Source organism: Rhinatrema bivittatum, chromosome 3 (assembly GCF_901001135.1).
Source record: "Rhinatrema bivittatum chromosome 3, aRhiBiv1.1, whole genome shotgun sequence".
NCBI lineage: Eukaryota > Metazoa > Chordata > Amphibia > Gymnophiona > Rhinatrematidae > Rhinatrema > Rhinatrema bivittatum.
In genome coordinates this window covers 155224927-155240250 of record NC_042617.1, presented here as the reverse complement: position 1 = coordinate 155240250, position 15324 = coordinate 155224927, and the positions used below count along the sequence as shown (strand labels likewise).

At 41.4% G+C, this 15324-nt stretch overlaps 1 protein-coding gene across 5 annotated transcripts in view; it reads left to right on the top strand.

The window, feature by feature from the left end:
• Window positions 1-15324, top strand: part of B3GALNT2 (beta-1,3-N-acetylgalactosaminyltransferase 2) — a 141456-nt gene that overhangs the window by 109478 nt on the left and 16654 nt on the right. For all 5 annotated transcript variants that reach the window (XM_029593851.1, XM_029593849.1, XM_029593850.1 and 2 more), the window contains 2 exons: window positions 3992-4175; window positions 12440-12565. In XM_029593851.1, the coding sequence (XP_029449711.1) occupies window positions 3992-4175; window positions 12440-12565 (310 nt within the window). The remainder of the gene's footprint in view (window positions 1-3991; window positions 4176-12439; window positions 12566-15324) is intronic.

Genomic DNA, 15324 nt, shown 5'->3' with positions numbered 1-15324 from the left:
GAAAAAGACCAAACAGAGGAGGGGACAAGATGGCGGCGTAAGCGGACGCATAAACGCTGAGCTCTGAGGTTGGGAGTAAATTCGTGCAAAGATGCCGGCGAAACGCAAGGGCAAGCTCCGTGTCTTTCCCTCAGACACAGAGCTAATGGCCGCTCAACGCTTAATCACCTCTTATGCGTCCGTTAAGGAACCTGAAGAAGGGGAGCAGACTCCATTGAAGGAGCTATCGAGGAAGCGTTAGCCTCTTCGGGAGATATTACTCTTAGCCCCCCTGTTCCGAGGAAACCCGAGATGGCCTTCTCCCCGATCCGCCCGGAGACCGCCGAGTCGCAGGCACATGACGTGGCACTGGAGAGCCCGGCGCAGGGAGGTCAGAGGGCGGTGGATGCCGAGACGCCGAAACAGGACTCTGAAGTCCCCGGAACATCAGGGGCAGACAACTTGCCTATGCCCCCCGTATCGACTCCGATTGGAAATGAGGACAGAGGGAACTTGTTTGAAGCGTCTCTGGCACCATTAAGAGAGAGTCAACCAGGCGGAATATCACAGGCACTGAAATCGGGTGAGTTTTCAAGGCCCCGTTTTCAAATGCCCAATAAACCTGAGAAAATAACTCTAGAAGCCATCTGGGATATTTTGGCTGCGCTAGTGAATGTGATTGGAAACTTTCAGGAAGATCTAGAAAACGTAGAACATAAAGTAGAGCTGTGTGAAAATCAACTAGAAGAAATTAAACCGAAACTTGTAGTTATGGAGACTGAACTAAAGAAAAACCAGGAATGTAACGTGAAGATAATAAAGGATATTACTACTATCTCTAGAAGGTTGGAATCCATGGAAAATTTTTCCAGACATTTAAACCTGAGGTTTCTGAACTTTCCAAAAATTGTCGGTGAACTTCCATTTATCACGTTAAAAAAAATTTTTGTTGAAAATTTAAAATTTCAAGAAGGCGAAATTCCGCTAGTAAATAAATTATATTATTTGCCTGTTACAAATAGAAATAGAAATTTCTTGCAAAATGTAAATGTTGATGTTAATGGAGGAAATTTAACAAGATTTTTGGAGGACTCCACAATGGAGTATTATGAAACAGCTACATTAATGGTATCTTTTGTTGTTGAAAAAGATCTTAATGAGATAATGAAACGTTACTTCAGAAATATTCAGACCCAATTTCGTGGGGCACCAATAAGGGTGTTCCCAGATTATGCACCAGCTACACAAAATAGGAGACGTGAGTTCCTGGTAATGAGAGCACAAGTAATAGAAATGGGATTTTCCTTCGTTTTAAAATACCCATGCAAATGTCTAGTAAAATCAGTAAAAGATATCTATGCTTTTCAATATCCTGAACAGTTAAAATCCTTTCTTAACGCAAGGAGGGTATTAGTTCCCTCCTAAAATAAGTCCAATTTGGAACAAGTAATATATAGGAACCTTATTACGTTAATGCTTGTTACATGCATGTTTCTTTTTTCATCTTTGTAATCTTCCTTAAATTTCTGTCCCCCGCAAAATTTCCTATTGGAGGAATGCAATGTATAATTTGAGAAGTTTAAATGATAGGTTTTGGTATGGGAAAATTGGAGTTTTTCCTTTTTCTCTTTATGTTATTATATTGTATTCTTTTTCTGAAGTAAGATAAAGTCTTGCTGTATTTTGAAAAATGAAAAATAAAATAAAAAAAAAAAAGCAGCACTGTCTCCTTTTTTTTTTCTTTTTTTCTTTATATTTTTGAAATTATAGCATTTACATAGAAATGATATAATCAAGCATTATAATAATAATTACATTTTCACTGATTTTAAAGAAAACAAATATATTCCAGCCCACATCTAGGAGGAAAGGAGAGAAATTGGATCCATTTCACTAAGACAATTCTCGTTTACAATCAAAAACTCCCTTTTACCCTAACTCAATTTTCCTTAGGATTTATCAGAAATAAAACGCTGCAAATGGGATGGGTCAAGAAAAATAAACTTGTTATTCTGAAACAATATCTGGCATTTGCAAGGGAATTTTAAGAAGAAACTTGCTCCCATATCTAGCACAGATTGTTTTAATAACAAAAATTGTTTCCTCCGTGCTTGTGTCGCACGGGAAACATCTGGAAAGATTTGTATCTTTTGTCCACAAAAAATGTGGTCTTTATTCTGAAAGTATTTAAGGAAAAACAAATCTTTATCCCGTTTCAATCCAAAAGAAACTAATAAAGTAGACCTTGAGTTTATCAAGTCCAAGGAGTCTTCCAAAAAAGTGGAGACTCCTGGACTGTCCAAAACATCTATCCCACCCTCCACTTTTTGCAAGATTTTTTTCTTTGGCAAGTAATATATTTTTGAAACTGTTGGTATTTTCCCTTCCTCATACAACAAAACCTCCATTGCATATTTTCTATATAATTCATCAGGAGATAATAGTCTTGAAATCGGAAAATTAAGTAATCTAAGATTACTTGATCTTATCTCATTCTCCAGTATTTCAATCCTATTATATATCATCATATTATCTTTGATGGAGGATATATTAACAGCCTGTAATTTATCTACTACTGGGTTCAAATTTGCAACATTCCTTTCTAATTTCTCTGTTCTTATTTCTAGATCTTCAAATTTATCTTTAGTTTCCACAGAAAACGTGTGCACTTTGGATATAAACCCAGACATTTTCTTATCAATTTTAGATGAAAGTTTCCATACATCCAATAAAGTCACATTTTCTGGTTCAACAATAATTTCACCCTCCTCGTCTCTTATATCAGAAATTACTGATGGACATTTAACCTTTTTACTTTCCTTATCTGTTGCCTCGCTACCCAGAACCAAAGCACCCACTTGAGTTGACCGTACTGTTGGGGATACAAGTCCTCTCTCGGTCTGCATCTCTCCAACTGCCGGGCCTCTCTCTTCGCTTGCTGCCAATCTAGTTTCCACAACCAGGTGTAAGGGGGATTGTATGGCCATGGGGCTTTGAGAGGGGCACATAGAAGTATGACCCTCCATAACTCCACCAACGGCAGACTCACCCACATAAACAATGTGGGAGTCCATTGGGCCAATTCTTTTTGTCACGGGGGTAGAAGGTGAGGAGGCATAAGTCTTACTTTTTCTTTTTCTACCCATAAAAATTTTTTTCCCAGGGGCGCGCCCCTTTGGTGCGCGGCTTCGGCAGTGCTCCGGCGGCTGCGCGCCGCAGTGCCCTTACTTTTATGCTGTCCCGGGGCACTCAGTGATGACGTCACCAGCAGGGGGTCCGCCCCTCCGATCCGGGCCTCCCCTCTCTCGACCGGGACAAGGATATTCCGTCTCAATATTACAGGCAAGTAGTGAGGTCAAGCTCCCCAGCGAAAAGACCCTCTCTCCTCTCCTCCTGCACTGTCTCCTTTTTAAAGGTTTGTGCCAGCAGCCTGGTTCTGCTCTAGTAAGGTGGAGCCCATCCAGCTGGAACAGGCTCCTCCTTCCCTAGTTCCTAATAAATCTAAAACTCTATTCCCTGCGCCAACATTTCATCCATGCATTGGAGCTCAGCCTGCCTCTGGGGTGTAGCTGCTGTAACTGCAATTATCGCCCTCACAACTTTTGGGATAGTTAATAAGAGTACTCCTTTTATGAGGAAAAGAATAAAAAAGAAACTGTGCATATAGTGAGTGACTTACGATTACATCGAAAAACTACTTAGAGTTTTATGTACTCAATGATAGTATCCGGGTGGCAGTTTAGGTGCTTGTTGGCTCAAGAAAGAGGTACTAACTTCCCCACTAAGTCATTTTCAACTAAGTACAGCAGTTAGGTAACTTCTTCAACTATTACTTTTCATATTTGCAACATAAGATTGGCAAAATATTTGAAAAAGTTGTTTAATTGTAGGCCATTGGGCAAACAAATAACCATGTTCAACATTGCGAATGTGTAGTTAACCTGTAATTGGATGAGTGTAGTATTTGTTCTCGTTTATTTGGTAGATTATTTTGGCTTTTTTTCTTTCACAGAAGGGGAAGCTCTCGTACAGAATCTTAATAGTCGCCCTAACAGGCTTCTGAGTCATTTAAGTAAACTTGAAGAAGAGGATGTCTTACTGAAGGAAGAAAGCACAACTTACCAAGACATAGTATTTGTTCATGTTACTGACACCTACAGAAATGTTCCTGCCAAGTTACTGCACTTTTACAGATGGTAAGGCAGGGTAAAGCCTATGTCCTTATTAAACATACTTGCTGTGCACTATGCATCTTGCCAGTACTGTATGGGGGTCATTTTCAAAGGAGTTACGCATGTAAATGTGACATACTATAGTAGCAATTTTCAAAAGCTATTTACTCGAGTAAAGTGCACTTACTTGAGTAAATCCTATGGACAATTCAATGGCATATATTGTAGCAATTTTGAAAAGCCCACTTACTTGAGTAAAGTGTATTTACTCGAGCAAAAACCAGTTTTGCTCGAGTAAATGCTTTTTAAAATCTACCCCTATGTGTACAGTGGTAGATCTTGACATTCTTAGTTTCCAACAATCCCCTGCTTTGACTGTGAGGGAATTGGATTCAGACGACAGCCAACACTGGGCCCTGACTTTCACAGTCTGGGTACTAATATGCAGACGTTTGGCGAAAAAGCAATATGTAGCGCAGGACTGCTTCTATAGTCAAGTCCAAAAGCAAAAGCATGTTCAAGCAGCATTGTCTGAATTATCAAGAAGGCTGCTCACCCGGTAATAATGCTGCTAGCAGTAATTTTGCTTTGGGTTTGACTGTTGCCTGGTTTTGCTTATAGATATTACTACCTTTAACTTAAGACATAGGGGTAACTGGCACAGAGTGGTAGTTACCGCCCTTAACATAAGGCTTGGGGATGACCTGCATGGTGTGCTAGTTGCTACCTTAACAGAGTGGAGGTAACCTGCAGGGAGTGGCAGTTACCATTGAAAGAGTCTTGAGGGTGGTCTGCACGGAGTGGCAATTGCCACACCATGTAACTTGCTGGGCAGTCTGGATGGGCCATTTGGTCTTCTGTTAATTGTTACTATAAAGTATTTTGAACAGTAATTCCAACTAAACATAAAATGGCTTTCCACAGTGCATCTTCTTGCTTGCTGTACTCCATCTCAGTTCTTTCTATCCTCAAGCTTTGCTTATTTCCCTGTGTCCCTCTTATTTTGTTCTTGTTCATGTCTTTCTCTCTATACTGTCTGCCCTCCATATATTGTTTTTTGCCTTTCCCTGTTTGTCATGTTACTCTGTGCCTTCACTGTTTGTTTCTTTTTCCTTACAACCTCATTTCTCTCAGCCTTCATTTTCCTCTACCAGTTCATGTTCACTTTTCTTCTCATTGTCCCTATTTCCTATATGAGATGGATCTGGCAATGCAGGGACAAAGTCTTTCTTTATTCCCTGTGCTGCTGCAAGCCTAAGAGTGTAGGTCTGTGATGTAGGCTGCCTGTGTGTTTTTGGAATGGGAATAGGTTCGATAGTGCAGGGGTAGCCAACTCCGGTCCTGGAGAGCTACATACAGGCCAGGTTTTCAGCACTATCTCCATTGTATGGAAATCTATCTCATGCATGTTCATTGTGGATATTTTGAAAACCAGGCCCGTTTGTTGAGGACTGGAGTTGGCAGCTCCTGAAATATGGCGTAGATTTGTGTTAAAGAAATCAATTAGAGTTGTCAGCTTTTCAGGATTGTCCTGGAATCTCCACGAATTAAAGGTCAACTTTCTTGACACTACTACAAGCAGTCCTGGAAAAAAATTCATTTGGGATTTTCAAAAATAAGAATACCAAATGATGAATTAGATTCATTCTATCAGCTTCTCATTAGTTTCATTATATTCCTAGAAAGTGAGGTCTAATCCCTTTTTGCCATGCCAAAGTTTTAAGACAAAAGAAAACATGAGCAAAATTACAGGAGACCCAATTTTTGTAAGATAAATGTAATAATAATTGTTTTAATGAGTGTATTTTAGATTTATCAGTTATTTTAGAGCACTGTTTATCTGAAGATCTATTATAAAGAAACTTTCATTATCCACAAGAAACTGCAGTCCTTGGCCTGTGATTTTTTTTTTTTTCCAGAAAAGCTTGATTATATGAAAATTGTTTGGCTTCATGTATTCAGTTACCCAGAAAACTTCTGATATCAGAAAATTGGTTGGCTTCATATGATCCTATATCTGGAAAATCTCCCATTATCTGGAACTTCTGTTGTCCAGAAAAATTAATTATCTGGAATGGCCTGTTGATGGGCCTATTAGTTATTCCCGTGCGATACACGAAGTAAAATGTTCAGCAAAGCCGCACATTTTACTTTCAGAAATTAATGCCTGCCCGAAGGCAGAAGTTAATTTCGGCCGGCACAGGGAAAATGTACAGAAAAGCAGAAAAAACTGCTTTTCTGTACATCCTCTGACTTAATATCATAGCGATAGTAAGTCGAAGGCCCCAAAATTTAAAAAAATTTAAAATCTGCCTGCGGGTTGGAAGATGGATGCTCAATTTAGCTGGTGTCCGTTTTCCGAACCCTTGGCTGTCAGCGGGTTTGAGAACTGACGCCGGTAAAATTGAGCGTTGGCTGTCAAACCCGTTGACAGCTGCCGCTTCTATCAAAAAGGAGGCGCTAGGGACGCGCTAGTGTCCCTAGCGCCTCCTTTTATCCCGGGCCCTCATTTAAATACTCGATCGGCCACCTAGGAGAGTGGGCACTCGCCTTGCAGCGCCGGCTCTCCCGTGGTTTTTACTGTATTGGTCCGAATGAGAGCAAAGCCTTCCAAGCTAGAAACAATTGTGCTGAGAGCATACTCATGCTCATATTCAAGCTATAGTATCTTATGCTGTCAAATAAGTACTACTTCCTATCTCAGCCGAACCATACAACTGAAGATTGAATTCCTGTTATATGCCTATTGGGCAAGGCGAGCACACATGTAACTATCAACCAAAGACAGACTCAAGAATGAACCTCCATAATACTTGCAAGGTTGTTCCAGATGAAAGTAAACTAGTATCACTCATTAAAAGCATGAATAAATAAATGGGCCTTAAGTCACTTCCTGAAGCAGGTAGTGGAGGTTTCAGATTTAATCTTATGAAGCGCGTTCCAGAGCAGTGGGACAGCAAAGACACTCTGGGGATGCAGCCAGTCTTATAAGTTTGACAGAAGGAAAGTCCAAGTTGCGAAATGAGGAGTGCAACAGATGGGGGAATATATTTTTAAGACTGTGTTGAGGCAGTGAACTGCCGCACCATTGATCGCTTTGTAGATTAGTGTTAAGATTTCGAATTGGACACTCCCCATGATTGGGAGCCATTGAAGATGAAATAATATAGGGGTGATGTGTTCATGCATGGGGGCCCCGATTATAATGCAGGAAGCTGCATTTTGGATGAATTAAAGTGCCCTGGTAGAAGAGTAAGGAAGAACTAAATAAAGAGCTTGGAAATTGTCAACAGAGGAAGTCACCAGTGCTTGAATGATAGTTTGAAGTTCAGTGTCATTGAAGAATGGCTTCCAGTTGTGTAGAAGGCGCAACTTAAAATGTTTTTCACCATGTGTTTTAATGTGTGGGTGAAACAAAGTCAAATCCACAATAACATCTAAGTTCTGGGCCTGCTGGCCAATAGGAATATGAAAACCATCCAAAAGCAGTATAGAAGGCATATCAGAAGGAAGCTTAGATCAAGCTGCTTGTATAGTCACCAACATTTTATATCTGAGGCAATGTGTGATCGTATACAGAGCATCATTCTCTATGAAGAAATAAGGAAATAAAACTGAATGTCATCTGCATAAAGCTTATATTCTATGCCCAAATTAGACGAGACCTGACATAATGGAAATAATGTGATAGAGAGGACTGAACCTTGGGGATCCCCCGTGTGCAAAACAAAAAGGTTCAGATTTAGATTCCCCCAAGGTAACCCTCTGATAACGACCAGTCAGGAAGGATGAAAACTAGGCGCGATCAGAAGAAATGCCTATGGCTTCAAGGTGCTCAAGCAAGATAATGGTTTAGAGCAATGGTTCCCAAACCTATTCTGAAAGACTGCCAGCCAGTCAGTTTTTCAGGATATGCGTGCGATAAATGTGCATGCACTGCCTCCATGGCATGCGCATTTTATCTCATGCCTATTCATTGTGAATATTGTGAAAACCTGACTGGCTGGGGGTCCCCCAGGACAGGTTTAGGAACCTCCTGGTTTAAAGTATTAAAACTCGTGGAGGTGTAGCATAAAACTAGTTAAAAATGGTACTTGAATCAAATCTGTGATGAAATATATCAAACCTTGAAAGTCGGAGGGTCTCGTGTTATGAACTGCTCAGAACCTGAATTGAAAAAGAGTCAGCAAGTTATTTTCCTTGATAAAAGATGGCCATAGGCAACTCAATAATCAATGCTAAAAATGGAACGGAATTGAACACAAATGAGGGGGGGAGGAGGAGGCGCAAACTCAGGAGTAATTTCTGAAAATATTTCTTTACAGAAAAGGTGGTGCATGCATGGCATAGACTCCTAATGGAAGTGATAGAGACAAAATCAGTAACATTTTTAAAAAGCACCTAAGAACCCGAGTGGCAAGGAGGTGAGGAAAAGCTGGAAGGGAGGTGGGGCTGACTGAATGACCTTGATGGTCCTTGTCTGCTCTCACGTTCTATGATGGTGGTAGGAACACGGTCATAAAGTTGCAGTATTGCAAACAAGCCAGCCTTTGCTAAAGAAGAGAGGATGAATCAAAAAGGTGGATAAGGAAAGCATAACCCCATGATACCAGCCTGGTTGTGAGGTAGTTACAGCTCCCCAGAAACCAACTGTGCCGATATCAGAAAATTGGGCATGACTGGTTACTGTCCAGCATGGCTGGGGGGGTGGGAGACTTAGGAAGCCTGATGTTTGGGCAACAGCTTCTTTAATTTTGGTAGTAATTTAGGTTGCAAACTTGGATGTGAGACATGCGGAGGGAGGCTCAGTTTTGGGTTAAGCATGGGATCATTCACGCTCATCTACAGAGGAGAGGAGAGGACAAAGGAGGAAGAAAAAAAACTGAGTGGATAAGTGTGATCTCCTACAAGCAAGCATGCTTTCACAGCTGGGATTGTAGCCTGGCAGTGTAGATGGGAATAGCTGGGCAGACTGGGTGGGCCAGTTGATCTTTCTAGCATCCAAGTATTTTCACTTCTGTTTTTCACTTGGATGTTTTTCATCCAAGTATTTTCACTGAGCCTCCATCCCCCATATGAATCTTCTGCTGAGATGGCTCTAAAGCCTTGTCTTGAGCTTGATTTTACTTGCCTAGCTTTACTACATACTATATAGAAAAAGTGATTTATTATTAGTAATATATAGGCTGCAGTTATTCTTTGTCAGCATGTGTATTTTTAGTCATAACTGGTCAATGTGACATCTATATATGTGACTTGCCATAAGAAATGCCAACTTGGGTTAGATCAACGATCCATCAAGCGCATCCTCCTCTTTGCAAGAGTGCCCAGTCCGGGTTTCTTGGAAGTACCTGGCAAATCGCAATATAAAGGTGTTTTCTTCAAGAATTAAGAGGTGGAGAAACCATATGTTGTATCCATTTTAATGTTAATAGAATAAAATAATTTCCTTTATCACAGTAAAAAAAAAAAAAATAAACTGCATTATTGCAAAATTAATACTCAAAACCAACTGTACTGTGCTATACAACAAGAGAGCTCCTGAAGCTCTGTGAAGAAGCCTTAACAGAAGACAAAGGAATAAGGAACTGTAGTTCCTCCTGCTATGGCTGGAATTGCTAGAAGATTGACTGCCTGCCCTATCACAAATCATGGGAGGAAGAGGAGAATTGGTGCATATTATGGGCAGGATGTCCTTCAGCTCATATTCTGCTCCTGTTAGGGTATGGGAAACTAGAGTATCACTGAGTCAGAATTTGTCTTGGGGAGGAGAGCAGGCCCAGCACGACCACATGTGCACACTCTGCATTTGCATGGAAATGGCACGCCTGGGAGGACGGCAGCAGCAGCAGCAGGAGAGGCCGCTAGGCCACAAGCTGCGCTGAACTCGATGGTGGCAGCAAAAACCCACTGAAACAAGGCTGCCATGGGAGCCTGTCCCCGTGGCGGCGAAGAAAGGGTTTGGTGGTGAGCCCCGGTGCATGCGTGTGAGGAAGGGAACCTGGATGTGGATGTGAGGATGGGTGCCTGGGGGGGTGAGTGAGAGCTTGTGTGTGTAAGGGAGTCTTTGAGAGAAAGTGTGTGTGTGGGAAAGAGAGCGAGGAAGGGAAGAAGATAGGTGAGAGAAGAAACAGAAAGAGAAGACTGACCCTGGAGAAAGAATTAGGAAAAGACTGATAAGGGCAAAGTGGAAAAAAGAGACCTGGACCAACTGATTAGAAAAATAAAAAGGACAGCAGAAGTGAAAAAAAAATATTTTGTGATTTTAGCAACTGGAATATGCCATCTTGCAGGACAGAGGGAAGCCGCCATGTTAGGGAGCAGCACTCTTGCTGTCCTGCTTCCCTCCTTTTCTACTTATTATAAATACTGGTGGTGGAGGTCAGTCACACCTAATGGTTAAGGGAAGGGGGTGGGGGCGTCCCATATTCTCGAAGGGTACAGGTGCTGTTTCGTGTCTATCACTGGAAAATCGTCACGGCAAGGGGGCTTTTGATGGCCACTCACAGCCTCTTCATCGGAGGGGTAGGCCATGGAAGCAGCTTAGACTGTTGTCCTCTGACCTAATGTATGTAAAGTGCTTTGATAGGATGATGCTATGAGCACCTGAATTGGGATTTTGGAGTGCTACGTTATGGGTTGGGTTTACTGTGTTCAGTTAACACTAATTTTATGTATTACTTTGTTCATGAAAAGCTATGTCACACTGCGGCCATGTAATTCCATTATAAATGTTATGTTTCAAGAAAATAAATCCTGTCTGAGTATGGATTTTGTGCAATGTAAAGGGTGGAAATAGGGGTAAGGGACTTTAAGGGGTGAATTTTGGGGGTCATTGAGGCAAGTATGGCTGGCTGAGTCGTGAAACTGCCTGTGGTGCTTGCAGACCTGCAAAGCTGATTTCTGAAGGGAAGCTTCCTGCCTAGTGTCCCTTTAAAAGTGTGGGCCAGCTGGGGAATGCAGCTGCTTTTGTACCTATGGTAGTTCACGCCTGATCTGATATGCATGCACTTTACCTCCCCTGACCTAATCCCATCCACTTTTTACTCTCAACTATTATTCATAAAATCAGCATTGATTCAAATTGATGGGACTGTTAAAAGAGAGCTGCCCTGATAATTACTGTCCTCGCTGTAGCTGAACAGTACTGACATTATCTGCACACTCTGTCCTTCTCTAGGCAGAATGGCTGTTATGATTCGGTAGATCAGATAATGTACAGCCGGTAAAACGTTCCTCCTCTCTTAAGGCTTTCCCATGATTGCCATTATGAAGAGGTAAGGGTAGTGGCCTGAATTTATACAGTACGAGGTGAATTTTAAAAGCTGGGCGCGTACATCAATTGGAGGATGCGTGCACAAGTTGGCCTGGCACACTCTGACTGAATTTTAAAAGCCGCCCAGATATGCACGTGTCTCCTGCTGCGCACAGATCTCAAAAGTTTTCAAAAAGGGGTGGGGCATGGACAGACATACGGGCTGAGCCCGCATCCAAGTACAGTGGCATGTAAGTTTACTTCTGCTAGGGGCGAGGTGTAAGCTTAAAAAATAAACAGAGCCATTTCTCAGGGGTTTAAAGGGTCTGGAGTAACCGGGGGGAATGCAGAGTATTAAACCAGGGAGGTTTGGAGGCCATTGCTGTTAAGTGGACGAACTGGTGAAACTGGCAACGGTGTGAACGTGACCCCTTTTTAAATTTCCCTGACTTAAGTGGTAGAAGCGGGATTTACATGCATAGGCGGGCGGTCAGGCTATTTTATAGCATGCGCACATGTTCTAAAATGGCCACGCACCAACACACGTGCGCCAAAGGGCACCTGCATGCCAGTTTGAAAGTTAAAGTTGAGTATTCTGAGCCTGATGCATGAAGATCTTTTCACAGACACACAATGGGAGAAAGTTCATTTATCTGTTAGTAGAAAGGGTAATGCTTTCAGTCAATATATATGGAGCCCTTCATTCTTTTTTTTTTTTGTGGCAGCTCATCTCATATCCGCTCTGCCTCCTTGATGCCATGAAAAGCAGACCATGTTAAACAAGCACTGCCACGTGGCACAGTGTGCAGGATCCCTTCAGAGTTGAACTCCGTTTTCTTAACAATTATGGAAAACATTTAATGCTGCTAGTACTCCGCAGTGAAAAAAGATGAATTGTATGCATAATATTCACCCAAGTTATTTCATCAGTTTTTCTTAATGGGGGGGGGGGGTGAATTTTGCTGTAGATTCAGGTAGGACGTTTAGGTGGGAGCAGTGCAGCGGCATTCCTAATAGTGTTTTCTCATCGTAGGACAGTCGAATCAACAAGTTATGACCTGTTGCTGAAGACAGATGATGACTGTTACGTTGATCTGGATAACATGTTTCAAAGGATAGCGCAAAAAAAACTGAACAGACCAAACATTTGGTGGGGAAAGTAAGTTTATAGGTTTTGGGGGGTTTTTTTTGTTTGTTTTTTTAATGCAGTTTGTGTCTTCTGTTGTATTTGGGAGGACTAACCTGATGGTCAGGGCACTGGCCTATGATTCAGGAGGTAATTCTATGAAGTGAGTTTCACTTCTGCCACTGATTCCTTATAACCTAGAGCAATTCACCTTATTTTGCTGTGCCACTGGGACCCGGCTGCAAACAAGGCATCTTGCTTAATGTATTGACTGAGAGAACCATATTAACACTACATGCAATGCAATACTGTGCATGGCTCTAATGATTAGGTGGCTGTGTTCCTATTTATCAGCTTTAGAGCGCACAATCTAAGCGTCTGTATGCAAAGAGCTTCAGCACAGCACTTCTGTTTACATATTCACAAAGCAATGAATTTCAGTTTGTTTTTTTTAAACATGTACATCTTTCAGATCTTAAGGTGAAAAAAAATGCACAAACCGCAAACCAAAAACTAGACTTCTAGTTGTTCATGTGTCCTCTGCTGTTTATATTGTTCGACTGTCACGAGCAGGCATTTCCACTTGGATCGGTGGTAGGGACATAAAAATGTTAGCATGATTTAAACAGGCAGAGGCAGGAGCTGCTAAAACAATTTGCTCCCACCATTCCTCTCCCAGTATAGCCATTGCTCTGCTTGATTACTTCAGGGTCAGAGGTGAGGCTTCATCCATGTCAGACACTTTTCAGTGTGCATAAATAGGTGCTTGGACCATGTATTTGAAAAAGAATTCATGCACATCGTGTACATCTTGGCAGTCATGCACACAAATGAAAAGATGCTGAGGCAGGATTCAAGCAGTGTGGGGCAGATCTATTCAGCAACAAATATGCTAGGGGCCCATCAAGAAGGGAACAGCATCGTGGTTAGAGCTGCAGCGTTCAAATCTTTCTTCTCCTACTGCCACTTTTTGTGACCTAAGATAAATCCCTACACCTTCCATTACCTCAGGAAATCTCCCAACTACTCCTGATTGTAGTTTGGCTTGAGCTTGGATTTGTAAAGGCAAATAATCAAATGTAAACCTGCTCCACTAAAAAGAGTTCTATTTCTTTAATTACAGGGTCTGTGCAGAATGCAGCATTTACTGGCAATTGAAGGGGCTACAGCCAGTTAAATCTTTTTACTGAATCACAGGCAGTAGAAATGCTGGGGTGTTTTGCACTGATGTCAGCATGTATTAGTAGATATGTTTTGGGGTTTGGGTTTTTTTTTGGTTTGGCCTTGCTGTCTGGAGTGGAAGGTGAACAGAAGGAAAAGTGAGAGAGAACCTCTGATAACAAGTTTCCTTTTCTTAGGCTGACCATTTCAGTCTTTTTTTCTAGCACAACAAAGGATTTTATGAGCTGTAATGGCTCACTGGATTTCTGATCACATTTACTCATAATTAAGGGCCTAGAGCCATTGCAGTAGATGCTTAATATTAAGGAATCCGCAATTTTCACAAAATCTCAGTATATACAAGCCCTTACTACATAAGCCATAAGAACATGCCATACTGGGTCAGAGCAACGGTCCATCAAGCCCAACATCCTGTTTCCAACAGTGGCCAATCCGGGCCATAAGAACCTGGCAAGTACCCGAAAACTAAGTCAACTTAATTAATAGCAGGTAATGGACTTCTCCTCCAATAACTTATCCAATCCTTTTTTAAACACAGCTATACTAACTGCACTAACCACATCCTCTGGCAACAAATTCCAGAGTTTAATTGTGCGTTGAGTGAAAAAGAACTTTCTCCGATTAGTTTTAAATGTGCCCCATGCTAACTTCATGGAGTGCCCACTTGTCTTTCTATTATCCGAAAGAGTAAAAAACCGATTCACATCGACCCGTTCTAGACCTCTCATGATTTTAAACACCTCTGCTGATCAACTATTTCCCATTGGCAGGCCGCCAGTCAGCTTTTTCCTGCAATTTTGTCTGCCTTGTTTGCAGGTATTTGCAGTTCATGCCGTAATTTGGGTAGGGCCCTACTCATAATCTCTAACTGGAATAATGGTGCGGAACTGTAGCATATTTCTGTAAGAATGATCCAGTTCAAGAGGAATTATAAGTAGCATAACATTGCAGGATTTAAAATTGTCACTCATCCCTATAATCCTAATTTTGTCTGAGTTCAGAAAATATAATTTGTGGCAGGATGCTTTTGATGCTCTGGAACTGATTTGATAGGAAAAATAGGCAGTGGTTGGCTGACAGCCTTGATAGAGCTTACTCCCCAATCTTCTGTTTTTTGGGGTGGATTTAGTGTCTGAGCAAAAAGCGATCCACACATGACTTCTACATTTTGTGCCATTTCAAAAAATATATTTCAGAAACAAATACAATATTTTCCTTCCCAAAGATTTCTAGCCTAACTCCTCTGGAACAGGAGCAAAAGTGTGGAACTAGAGTGCTTTTTAGACTTAAGAGTTAGGCTTCCCCCCTAAAAATACAAATAGTAGGAGTACGCACTGTTAACCAATTTTTGAAACCCTCATTTTGTCTAATATTTGAAAATGTAACTCGGGGCAGCATGTTTTATCATGCCAACACCAGCTTTATAGAGAAAAGAAGGGTAGAATATAAAGATATTTGTGTGTGTTCTAGAACCCAGTGCTGGCTATTTGGGAACAACCCTATCCTTGCCTTGAAACAATTATAACTAAAGAGCAAAACACTGTGTGATGGATTGAATTTTCTGAAAATAGACAAAATTAGGATTTCAGAAATGGTGGCAATCTTTTTCT